The sequence below is a fragment of the Plectrocnemia conspersa genome, unplaced genomic scaffold, assembly GCF_051122295.1.
Source record: "Plectrocnemia conspersa isolate PC_06_02 unplaced genomic scaffold, ASM5112229v1 ptg000005l, whole genome shotgun sequence".
NCBI lineage: Eukaryota > Metazoa > Arthropoda > Insecta > Trichoptera > Polycentropodidae > Plectrocnemia > Plectrocnemia conspersa.
The window spans coordinates 782,756-796,292 of NW_028277169.1; the positions used below are offsets into that span (position 1 = coordinate 782,756).

General features: G+C 30.5%; 1 protein-coding gene across 1 annotated transcript in view; it reads left to right on the forward strand.

Annotated features, from left to right (window-relative positions):
• Nucleotides 1-4,638: 4,638 nt before the first annotated feature.
• The window catches only part of Eip78C (Ecdysone-induced protein 78C), a 109,204-nt gene continuing 100,305 nt past the window's right edge, over nucleotides 4,639-13,537 (forward strand). The window contains exon 1 of the mRNA XM_088185793.1: nucleotides 4,639-4,878. Coding sequence (XP_088041919.1) covers nucleotides 4,811-4,878 — 68 coding nt within the window. The 5' untranslated portion in view covers nucleotides 4,639-4,810. The remainder of the gene's footprint in view (nucleotides 4,879-13,537) is intronic.

A 13,537-nucleotide genomic window follows, 5' to 3' on the forward strand; every position in this document is an offset into this window, starting at 1 on the left:
ACCTTATTAATTATTGATTCGTTTGAGGATCGGAATTATTGCAGAAATTAAACCAAAATTGAAAATTATGAATATACATAAAAAAAAAATTATGTTATTTTTATATTTTTTAATATAAAAATTATGAATAATACACAAAATCGATAAATACATTTCGAAGCAAAACGGCAGTATTGAGATTCTTCGCCTCATTGCCTCAACCCATAAAAATAATTCTTTAATTATGAAAATATTATTTTATTATTTAATATATATATATATTATCCATTATGACTCTTCCAAAAGTAAAAGATGTTTTCGAGAAATCTTTTCAACTACAAAAAGATTTTAAATTATCTGAATATACAATACTAAACAGCATACTGTAAATATACAATTCCTTAAAACAATTTAACTAACGTCAATCGCAAGCGAACGTATTTTCAGTATTCCAAATAATTTTTGTACAAAAATTCGAAGCTAGATGTATTATGATACAATCTTTTTAAAATATTATTTTTTAAAAAATAATTCAACTGCAATACATATATTTATATTTTATAATTTTAATGTCGTTTAATGATCGTGGTATTTTTTTAAAATTTTTGTATTATAATATTTTAAATATATTTTCTCCAAATTTTGACCATGTATACAATACTGATCCATTTGTATTTTTCTTGTCAATAAATTTGTTTTTGTCTAATATACAGCTTTGGCCATAATAATGGGGCACCCCTTAAAATTGTGTGTAACTCTTTACAAGTGCAGGTAGTTTTAACCGTAATGCTGGGAACTATACAAATAAATTTGTCGTTTTTAATTGCTCACCTGAGCTTAAAAAAAAATTGTAGGTCTAATTGTTCAGTTTCGTTTAAATAACCGTTATTTTCAGTTGCGTGACTTCTACTTTTATTTGTAGTTTTAATTTTTTTTATTTGATAAAATTTTAAATATTATATGAACATTTAAAAAATGCTAAAAAAACGCAAATTAAGTAAAGTGAATATAATTTCATTGCATTCGCATATTGCATATTATTGACTGAATATATCAGAAATTATTATAGTATACACATTAATTGTTCACGACACGCTGTCCAAAATGCTTTAAAATGGTTCAACGAATGTGGTTCTTACAAATCAAATAGATACGATGACAACTGCCTAGAAAGATCAAAAGATCAAATGTCTTCTGAAATCTCTGTAAGTGGAGGACCATCTATTTTTCATGGACGGCGAGAAGAAAGCTTAGCAATGTGAAACTCAGAGGTTGTAAAGCTTGACACAAACCGTGGCTTTCATAAATAAATAAATCTCGAAGGTTAGAGTAGGGCCCTAAACACCGAGATTAGACATATGAAGATTAGGCAAAAGTCATTTGCTCCGATGAATCCAACTTTAAGATAATTTTAGAATAAAAGTGGTTAACATAAAAAAATATTAAAAACTTATTTTATTCAAAAAAATTTAAAGCAATATTTTTTAAAAATAATAATCAGGGCTGTGGAATCGTTAAAAAAACACGACTCCGATATTTACCAACAACACGACTCCACTCCGACTCCGACCCAAAAAAGTTTAATTTTATCAGGTATTTTTGGTATTTTTCTACACGTTTAATATTCATACGCTATACACGTTCATTATTACGCAATTAAAAATTCATAAATTTCATAATTTAAAAAAATGCTCGGATTCGCTTATTTTTCACGAAAACACAACGACTCCACGACTCCAACTCCGACACCGACTCCGACTCCACAGCCCTGATAATAATACTTTTTAAACATATTTTTTAAGTTTTTGTGATTTTTGGGGTAGTACACGTGCGTCAAAGAGTCGGAGAAAAATATCTAGCTGATTGCGTAGTACCCAGATTCAAATATTATGGCGGAAGCATTAGATCTGGGGTTGCATGGCAGCAGCAAGGGTGGGAAACCTGCACACTTGCGAGGGTACTATGCATAGTGACATTTATATTTCAATGTTGGAATCAACTGTTATGGATTCCTACTGTAAAATATATCTAAGCACATCATATATATCCCGATATTATCAAAAGTATTTAAAAAACTATTTCTTCGAAGGTTAAAACCAATACTGAAGCAAGAAAATCTCATTCCCAACCACTAATTTGGCTTTAATAAGGATCACTTAACGATTGAACAGGTGAACAGAATTGATAACAAAATATCTAAGATTCTGGAAGAAAAATGATATTGTTCTGCAGTACTTTTGGAAGGTTTGACATGAGGGTTTATTATACAAAATAAAAATGAACCTTCCTCATCATTTCTTCATGGTACTAAAATTATACATCAATAATAAGTATTTTTTTTGGTAAAGCACGGTGAAGGAAAAACATCATATTTTCCTATAAATTTAGGCGTTCTTCAGGGAAGCGCGTTTGGGACTATGTTGTACCTGCTGTACACTACAGATCTCCCAAAGACGAAAAATACTGTGGTGGCCACCTTTGTCGATGAGCATCATTTGACCACCCAACCATCGCTTTTAATATGCTATAAGAAAACCTTAATATTATTCAGTCATGGAGCAAAAAATAGAGGATAAAAATAAATGAATGAACATTCACCACGAGAAGAAAAACTTAACTTGCATTTGGCATAAACATATATTCAGTAAAAGGAAGCAACTTATTATAAGGCTGAGGAATAAGCATTTTTGGTCACAGTCATTAACGCGAGTTTCAAGAATAAGATCCCCACAGTTAATTACGGGAAATAGCTAGTGAGATTTTCCTCCTACGAGACAATTCAACTTAGCATATGTCTTCGTTACAGACAAATTGAAAATAAAGAGAGAAAATAAATGCTCGAAAATTCATAAAATATTGGTTAATATCGAACGCAATTGTATATTTGAGCAGCACAGGTAATCGTTTTTTCTCTCAATATACCTGAGTGACTAGTGCCGCTCTAAAATATATGTTCCACATAGTCATGATTTCATATTGTTTCGAAGCGCGAAACAAGAGACGCTCTTTCTCAACAACAAAAAATTGCGTTTACACATTCAAAAAACATTTGTAACAAGACTGTTTATTGGCCGTATCTAGTATGACCGAAATTCGCAGAATTCGTTCGTTAAACGAAACAAATGGTTGGAAAGGCCCACCATTAATTATCGTTTTCCGTTTATTGGGTCGCAAAGTTTTGTGAAGTTCTTGATACTTTTTTGTATTTATTAATTTAAGACGCAAAGATTGATTTATTTTTAGTTTTTTAATTTAAATTGCATAAAATGCACAAAACGCCGATATGGATCCGATCTTTATGTACATCAAATTAGTTCCAAGCATTATTAGAAATTATTATGAGAGTAGTCTTAAATAAAAATAGATTTACTGGTTGTAGAAGTATGATGAAATATTTAAGATGATTTTTTTAGTATTTATATATTAATTAGAAAATAATATGTTACCAGAGTATTTAACTATTTAATAAGAAATAAAGATACACACAAATTTAATACTAGAAATAGAGAAAATTTAAGGATAGTTGTGTATAAGAAAACGAGTACGGCTAGGGGAATTATGTACGGAAGTGTTAATTTGTATAATAATATTCCTAGGACAATCCTCAAAAAAAATTATAACGGGTTTCCCTAATGGAATTAAAAAAACACACTCATGCATTAAAAAATAAATTATAATATTAAGTCTTATGTTATATATTATATATATGTTTAGTTAAAATTTGTTTGATGTAAAAATTAGCTGTTAAACTAAATAAAATAAATAAATAATTATTAAAACTCGTCTGCAATCTTCACTGTTCCTGGCTTCCGCAACAACAACGCCCCCTAGAGGGCGGTTGATTAAGTGATCCTGATGTGATCAAGGAAGAGCAAGATGGCATCAAAGTGGTGACTCACCAACGTGATCTGCACACGAAAATTTAACTCGCGCCTCACCACTTCTTGGTTTCCGCTAAAAATGTTCCATCATTTTGGATGAATTAATTCAATCGCAACTGATTTGAAAAAGCTGAAATGACGTTCCTGATCAAAATGTATGCAAAATAATTAATAACTCACTTTATTTCGCATATCATTGTTGTATGCAAGTTTTGAAAATAATTAATTTTAACTAAGAATAAATTTTTAATTAAAAAATATTTACATGCAAATATTCAAATTTTTGTATTAATTGGTTAAATAAATTAATATCGGTAAAAATTGAGAAAAATTTACAAATAAGTTTGAATACTTCATCCATTTTTATTCAATTTAATATTTGAATATTCAATTGAATATTTGAAAACTACGAATAATTGAGAAATCTAGGTACAACCCAGACCTACATATGTTATTTCGCGAAATGTTTACCTCTTCCTTAAGTTAAAGTCTTAGTTGCAGGAACATCATTAGAAACAATAGAAAATGTAGTATATTGGTATATAAGATGAAGAAAATCCATGAACCGCAGCGTGACTCTGATATCCTTCCTTATTTGTTGCCCTAAGGACGTGCTTATTTTTCTCAATGGTTAATCCAGCCCTGAATAGGTCAACGTTAAAAATGTTGTTCTACAAATTATTTCGGTGTATTCGTGCGTAAGGCGCATGCGCGCACCCCTCGCGCAGGTTCCTGACGCACCCTTAGGTCCGCACCGTCGTTCGGAAAAGCATGGCATGACGCCCTCGCAACGTTGGGCGTTACGGGGGGTCGCGTGGGCGCAGTCGTCGGCTGCAGCGTGGGGTGCATCGGCTGCCGGTCACGTGCGAGCCGACGCCATGCTCCGTAGGCGCCGCAGGCCGCGCTGACGAGCCCGGGGGCGATGCCTCCGCCGCCGTCACCGGAGCCCTATGGAGTCGTCAGCTGCAAAGAAGCCGGTCGACGTCGCGAGACACCCCCATACCACCACTGCGTTCAGGTGCGTCACGATTGTAAACACACGGTGACCGGAAAACGTGCCAGCTTAACTGAACCACCCGTCGCGCAACAAGAGACTTGTCAGTAGCCTAGCTCCGCCTACTAAAAATACCTTTAACAAATTTGGGATTCTCTCGATATAATATCATAACGCTTATCACATATGTACATATATCACCATTGTTGTTTATTATTGCAATGATTAATATTTTTATCTACTGTAAAAAAAATTTGGCTTAAAAATTTACATCTAATGGTATTTATATATGAGGAGTTATTAATATTAAAGGATAACTAACGCAACCAGCGAAGCATTTTAAGAAATAAAAATAAAAAGTTTTACTACATCTAACAAAGAGCGTTCCAAGCCTTCCAAAATTCTAGAACGTTGTTCATATATATTCGGTAGGAACCTGGAGCAAAGTTGTGCAAAGTGGGTTGTACGAATACGAAAATTAAATAGAAAATATGTTGAGCCATTTATGCGGCCTGTCAAATTATGTTGACAGTAAAAATTGCGATATTTTTCTTGAAATTATTAATTTAATAATTAGCTACCTAGAAATACACTGTCATGTCGAAGCCGTAAAACACGCAGAAAATAAAAAAATACTTCAAATAACATAAAATAATAATTCGACTTGCCAATGAAATGAGAAAATTATAGGCACAGAACTTTTATATTTATTTAAACTTGTTCGGTGATCATTACCCACATGATAACTAGTCACAGGAACATTGCTCATACGAAAATTGGTCACAAATCGAACGCTCATACAGAACATCATTCACACGGCTTAAGGAAAGGTAAGTTTTTTTAAGGAAAGCTATTTAATATCCATTTTAACAGGGTACGTAGTGAAAGAAAGTCAATTGTGAACGAGAAAAAGTGGGTGTGCGTTACATGCGTTCCGCACGTCCACTTCTCACTCACTCTGGTCATTTAACACGCAAGCGAGCGAAAGGGAATGTATCTCACCGTACGCGCCTGATATCTACGAGAGTAGTTTAATAACTCCATACAAAACAATAGAAAAACACATTATCTTGGGTCGATTTATTTTTATTTCTCAATAGCCTCACTTAGTCTCGATACACTTCAACCAGTGATTTTCCAAGTTTTTAAAAACCCATCCAAAAATAAAATTCCAGAAGGCCCTTAAAATATGCTTCTGAATCGGCAATGACCACTTCGTTCGATGTGAATCTTTTTCTGACAAGCTATTTCTTCATGTTTGGAAACAGAAGATTTGGTGAAAATTATAAGCGTAATTCATGCATTATTTTATATTTAATCATTTATTTATAATTAATTCTTTATTGAAGTAGTCAATGTGGATGATTCCGCGTACATCCCAAAAACTTATGCTCATCAAAAACCCACTGTTTTGACTGTTTGTCTTTGGAGTATAGTGGTGGATCCATGTTTCATAAACGATTATGTATCGATGCATTAACTCGTTAAAATTGCAATATAAAAGCGGCAAACCAGCTATTAAATCGATTACATGATTGCGTTAATTCTACACTGTATGCAAACGCGGCAATATATTTTTCATACCCAACTTTTCGTGCAAAATTGAAACCACTGAACCATGTGATATACCTGTGGTCTCAACAATCATGCGCACTTTGACTCGCCTATCACACAGTACCATATCGTGGATTTTGTCGATCATTTCTGACATAGTCACCTCAAGTAGACGTACCGAACGATGTACGCAGGGCCGCCGAAAGCGAAATAATGATTTCATGATGGCATTTTATATAATTTTTAACATCGTAATATAATTCATTTAATAAATAATAATAGGTAAGAGTTAACAATTTCTATGCTACGAATACATATAAAAATTAGTCATCGTTGCGACATATTTTCTGAAATCATATTTTATGCGAAATATTTTAATTAGGCATTAAAAATTATTAAAAATATTTACTCATAATTAGTCGTGTTTTCTTTTGCTGCTCAGTGTTGCCATATAGTGAATTTCCAGTCCAGGTCAAAAGCAATAAAATTGTGTATTGAGCTTCATAAACATTTTAGAGCAGCATTTAAATTTTATTTTCGCTAGTAAATATATATATATATATATATATATATCTATTGGTGAAAAATGTATTTAGACTCTACTAGTGAAAATATAACTTCAGCAAAAAAGACACATTCACTGTTACATTTATACATCGGATGTAAATAAATAATGATAATTATATAAAAATATATATTACTACTATACATATAGAAAAGTTGAAATCATATTCCGCTCGATAACAAGCGTTCCCACTGCGCCGGCGACGGCACGATTTTATTGCTTTTGACGTAGATTTTTGACTTCTGAAAAAATTTGGTTTGGATGTGCTTGATTCGATTCTCACTCGTAATATTGTTATAAAAAGCCGAGATAAAATTCGTAATATAATTAATAAAATATACTCTGCTAAAGATCTCACCGTGTACCAAATTAGTACTATTGCTGTTTATAATATATATTAATGATGGCAAACGGATCAAGAAAATGACAAATATGATATTTTTCGACTCTAAAGGACATCGGTTGACGAAAGCCCATCTCAATATAGCATCTAAATCATTCTGTAGAGAAAAAGGGTTGCAATAAATCAAATGCATTTAAACAATTTTAAATCATCTGCATACAAAAGAAAGCTTGAGTTTGTAACTGCCATATTGATATTATTAATAAATAACGCAAAGAGCAGAGAGAGAGCCCGGGTTGGACCCTTGAGAAACCCCCAAAAGGAAATTTATTAAGTATGTAAAGCTATTGCGGCATTCGAAGGTGTACTCATTTACTTTTATGTTTACAGCGACATGTTTATTAGTCCCATTTTTTCGACAGATTATTGGAAAGCATTGAAGGTCACTATAGCAATATCATCTGCATAGTAGATTTGTATAGATTTTTTTATACACTGCCGGATTCATCACCCGTCGCACATTGGGCGAAACGCTCTAAATCATCTCAAAATTCAATAGCTCTGAAACCAATGGGAGTATCAAAGTTGATGAATATATATATTTATATAATTTACTAAATTCATAATTAAGAATATATTTTATAAACAACCATTTTCCATACAATCTTCTTCTCAGAAATTTAATAATATAATATTTTTATTTTGCGTATTATAAATTAATATAATCATAAGAAATACCGTAAAATTCACATTGAATTTAGGGTTTTAATTATTATTTAAATTTGTGATGATATTATTATAGCTAATTATTATTTTATATCATTTATCTTTATACAGATAATAATTTGCATTAATAGTTATTTTTTTAATATCCATAAAACACAGGAAACTGAGGTAGGCTGTATATTATCATTATATATGTTTATATTCTGATCATATAAAATATTTTGTTACAATAACAAGTTCAAAACATTTTTCTCACATTACTGGCTTTAATTATATTTAAATGACTGAAATTCAAGTATTTATCACTAGTTCACTAGATACAAGTGCTACAGTATTAAGGGGAAGATTTTCCCGCATCTAATAATTAATTTAAAATCAATGTTTTTGACCTTTGTATGACTTTTATTAAACATGGAAAACACTTCTAATATTCTCAAACGAGTATTTTATTTTGATTGAGACACTTTATTTGCGTTAAAGCAAATATAAAAAAATCTCTGCATAAAAAAACTATAATCATGCAGTTCTCCGCATAAAAAAAACTATAATCAAAAACTATGATATGCTTCTTGAAATTCTTGTCTACAACACTGCATAAACGCCATTCAAAGCATGCTCAGGAAATACCCAAAAATCGATGTTATATTTCATTAATTGAAATGGTGCGTCTGACGTACCCTACGAGTAATATAGAACCAAGCGATGGTGCGTCTCACGCACCTTACAAGCGGAAAGGGTTAATACGAATTTCATAGTCGACTTCGAAAATACAGAAGAATCTTCATCAGACATATCAACAGAATCTGGAATTAAAAGAGGTAGACCTTGTAAAGATTATGCAGAATCTTCCAAAGTAACAAAGAAAAGAAACGCCACTCAATTGATTCGATATTCTGGAGTCGATCAAATTAGATTTTTATATATGTAAGGATTGAGATCTATCGATGAAACAACACAAGCTAAGATTATTGAAAAAGTAAAAGATTTTTCACCTGAATCTATGAAAAGCTTATTAACTCGACTAGAAGATCATATACAATATGCAGTATTTTTATCCAGAAAAGAAGCCCTAGCTATTTTGATTGCTATAAATATATCTAGAGACAATTACCAGATTTTAAAAAATTCTTGATAAAAAAAAACTGTAAAGTTCTTCCATCATACAAAACATTAACAAAAGCTAAAGTAGAATATCTGTTACAGATATAAAAGCTAGTGTTGCATTAACTTATATATACATATATTAAAACATTAATCTATTAATCATACTTCAACAACTAGTAAATCTATTTTTATTTAAGACTACTATCAATGCCCTATTTTGTAATTTTTGCAACATTTGTCTATCTAATTTATTAGACATATCTAATATTGTCGCACAATAAGTAAAATGGAGCAATATGATACTATTTTTTTTTTGTGAATATACTTAGCATATTTTTCATTCTGGATAATATACCTATTTTTATACTATTTTTTTTAATATGTAATTGCAATGTTCCTTAAAATTTAATTTTGTACCTACAATTACTCCTAAATATTTTATATTATCTACTATTTCTACAATAGAGTTATCTATAACTAGTTTTATATTATTAATAAACATACATTGAGATTATAAATTGTATGGTATGGACAGGTATCATATTTTATATTATTATACCCCTCGAAAATAATTCGATGGTATAAGAAAATTATATTCACCTGAAGATTTTTAGTTCTATACTATACTAACATGCCAGGCCCAATACATAACAATTAACACATACCCATATTGTGTAACTAGAAACTAAAAAAGACACATTTTATTTAATATGCTACCGGAATCGAACACGTGGTTATTGAAATACTGTTTCAGTATAGTTTTATCAGGATCGAAAATAGACTATCATTGAAAGAAAATAAAATCCATGCTGCGTTCTAAATTATGGTGTGTACAACGAATGCAGTCAAACAAACTGGAAGGTTTGGAAGAGTTGCTCAGTGGTCAGAGTTGATGCGTTGTATGTAAGGTTTGCAATACCGGTATTGGAAAAAAATTGAGTATCACAAAATGAAATACCGGTATTTAATTTTTTAATACCGATAGTATGAAAATATTTTTTTTTCAAATCCGTACATTTTATTTGTTGGAAACGTTATCTTCAAGGCATAGAAAAAAAAACGATACCCATTTGCTTGAAAGCAGAAGCGGAAAATAAAATGATGCTTATTGTAGGGGATTACCATAAGTAGTCTTATCGATGTAATACATCGACGTAGAATTATATTAAGTAGTATTTACGTATTTTAAAAAAAATAATTTACGTTTAACACGAGTATAAATAAATCTTTGAGAAATACATATTAATAATATATTCCATATTATTATTAACTATGCATTAATTAAAATAAAAATATTTAAATAAATTACTTTTTTTTAAATAGATTATATTTGAGCGATTCTCGTCATAAATCACTTTTGATAATCGGCACCAGTAAATTTACACCTATCCTAAAAACTATTATCAGCCGAAAAACACGGATTAAATATTATCATTATACGTGATTTTTATTAAGCACAGTTTGTTTTCAGTGGTAAGTGATCACTTATTTTTTTAAAATTTCTACTCATGTTTTTACAGTGGATTTAAACCGAATGAAATTTACCTTGAACCGCAGGCTGGATTCTGGATAAATCCAGCAGCGGCGGCTGTTGGAGAACTGTGTCATATAGAGTCGCGATCGTGTCCCTTATTCTTGACCGATGTCAGCGCTTGCACGAGCTATCCAACCTCTCAACGGACTTGTCGAACACAATGTTTTCGGCGATAGCTACGAGGAACTGGAAAAATATCGGATGGTACTTATCTATTTTAGACGTGTATCATAAATATTTTATTTTTAAATGCTTTATTATATAATGGCCATTATGATGCATTCGGAAGAACTGCTAAATAATGATGGTTAGATTTGTAATAATAAATAAATAAAATAAATTATATATACTCGCATACGACTCTTTAAAGAAGTAGGGATGTGCAACCAAAATAACTCCTTAGATCATCTGAACAAACTAAGGTCCAATTTTTTATTAATAACACATGACAAATTTGGAAAAAGTGATATAGTATTATCCACAAACGGGACGATATAATATTATACAGCCTTGGCCATATTAATGGGGCACCCTTTAAAATGGTGCTTAACTCTTTACAAGTGCATAGTCTGACTGAAAAGCGAATATAATTTTATTGCATTCGAATAATGCATATTATTGACTGAATATATCAGAAATTAGTAAACACATTAATTGTTTACGACACGCTGTCCAAAATGCTTTTAAACGGTTCAACGAATATGATTCTTACAAATCAAATAGATACGATTTATCATTGACATTAAAAATCAGATCTTGATTATCGCATATATATTATATTTTTTTATACTATATTATATAATTTGTTCATAGTTGGATATATAAAGATAGATACATATATTTGGAGTATTTTATATTTTAAAAAATACCCCGAAAATGAAATACAATATTCTGTTCAGTTTCGAATTCAGTCGATGAAAAGGGCTGCTTCAATCGGACGCTAATTTGGTGTGTAATTTAAAACATTCGCAATGTTTTATATTTACTTGGTTTTCAATGTAAAAACTAAAACATGTGGATCTTATCTTAATTGCAAATATGTAAAAGATTAAAGATGTATCCTTATATTGGAGAAGTAATAGCATATAAAAGTGAAGATTACATTATTATTATGAATATAAATAGTTTATTTTAGCCACGATTAGATTATTGCAAAAACATCATATAGGATACATTTTTATTACATTTATGCGTTCTATTGTTGAAGCCGCCAAAGACCAAGCGTAAAATCACATTTCCGTTTCGATTTACGGTAATCGATTGTAATGCACATTCTTCCATAGGAATTGTGCATTGTATTATTTATCAATTATTGCTTAATTGATAAATGCAAGAATTAAATGGAGAAAGACCTCACACGTCCAAAGGATTTAAAATGTAAATACACTTTTACATTCGAAATTAAATGACTTTTACATATGTTCAGTTGCATGATTTCGGCCTTTATTTGTCGTTAAATTTATGTTTATAAATTTATTTTGAAGATTATATAAACATTTAAAAATGCAAAAAAACGCGAATTAAGTAAAGCTAAAATAATTTTATTGCATATTATTACCTGACTATATCGGAAATTAATAAACACATGACACGCTATCGAAAATGCTTTGAAACGGTTCAATGAATGTGGTTCTTACAAATCAAGGCCAAGAACTGGAAGAAAACTGCCCAGGATGATCGAATCTTAAATATCATCGAAAAAGGTCTTCAAAGCTGGCTGTTGTAGTCTCTGCAAGCGGATGGCCATCCATTTCTTTGCGGACGGTGAGAAGAAGGCTCAAATTTGTGGGACTCGCAGGTTGTTATGCCCGACACAAACCGTAGCTTTCAGAAATAAATATACTTCGCCCATGACTCGATCTTGTGTTTTATTATGTTTATTTTTGTTTGTTACTAAGGGAACAACAAGTGAATTCATTTTTGAATTGGATTGTTTAAACGAATTTATATTTGTACTAGCTGTCGGTACCTCACTGTCGTGAGGTACCGAAGCTAGTGAGTTTGCTTTCGCGTCATTTCTTTTAAGTAGTACTATTTTTAATTTAGATTTCAATTGCTTCTTTATAATTTTTACAGTTGATTTTTTAATGTTGCATAAAGTTTTAGTTGATTTTCAATGAAAATGTGGTTTGCTAAAATTGATTTTAAATTAAAGCATTTATGTTATATTTTTATTTGTGAAATCCTATGGTTTGTCGGACAAATGTAAATTTTGTCACAATTGCCACAATACATTTTGTTATTAATTTTGCATTTTCCATTCAGTAGAATGGTTTTTATTTTATTGTAAGAGCTAAAAATTATTCTGGTGATTATTGCGCAGATGAAAATTGGAAAACAGCGAAAATTTCAACAAAACAAAATTTCTGATTATATTTGATCAATATACACATATATGCATATTTAAGAATACGTAAGTATATGTATATAAAAAATAGAATCTGTATATGTAACATATGTTATTATGATTTTATTTTAAAATATCATCTTTAAAAACATTTTACATTTACATTAGTAATTTACATTGGTATGATACACTTATATTTTCTATAATAACACAAGTTAAAAATTAAAAATAGAGAAAAATATTAAGCAGTTGCAATTCAAAGTAAAATATGTTCAGAATTTTAGCTGTGTGAAATTTTCGTGTGCGTAAATTTTGTTTGTGAATATTAGTGAAGCCATTTTTAAATTTATGTTCATTATTTGATAGATTTTTGTTCTATGAAATTCGGAGGCTGCTATAAAAGTAAATTGTGAAGGATCTTGCTGCGAATTAGCATTTAAATTATTTTTTAATTATTATTTTTCTTACTGTTGTGAATATTATTGAGGCAATTAAATTTTAACGTTTCTT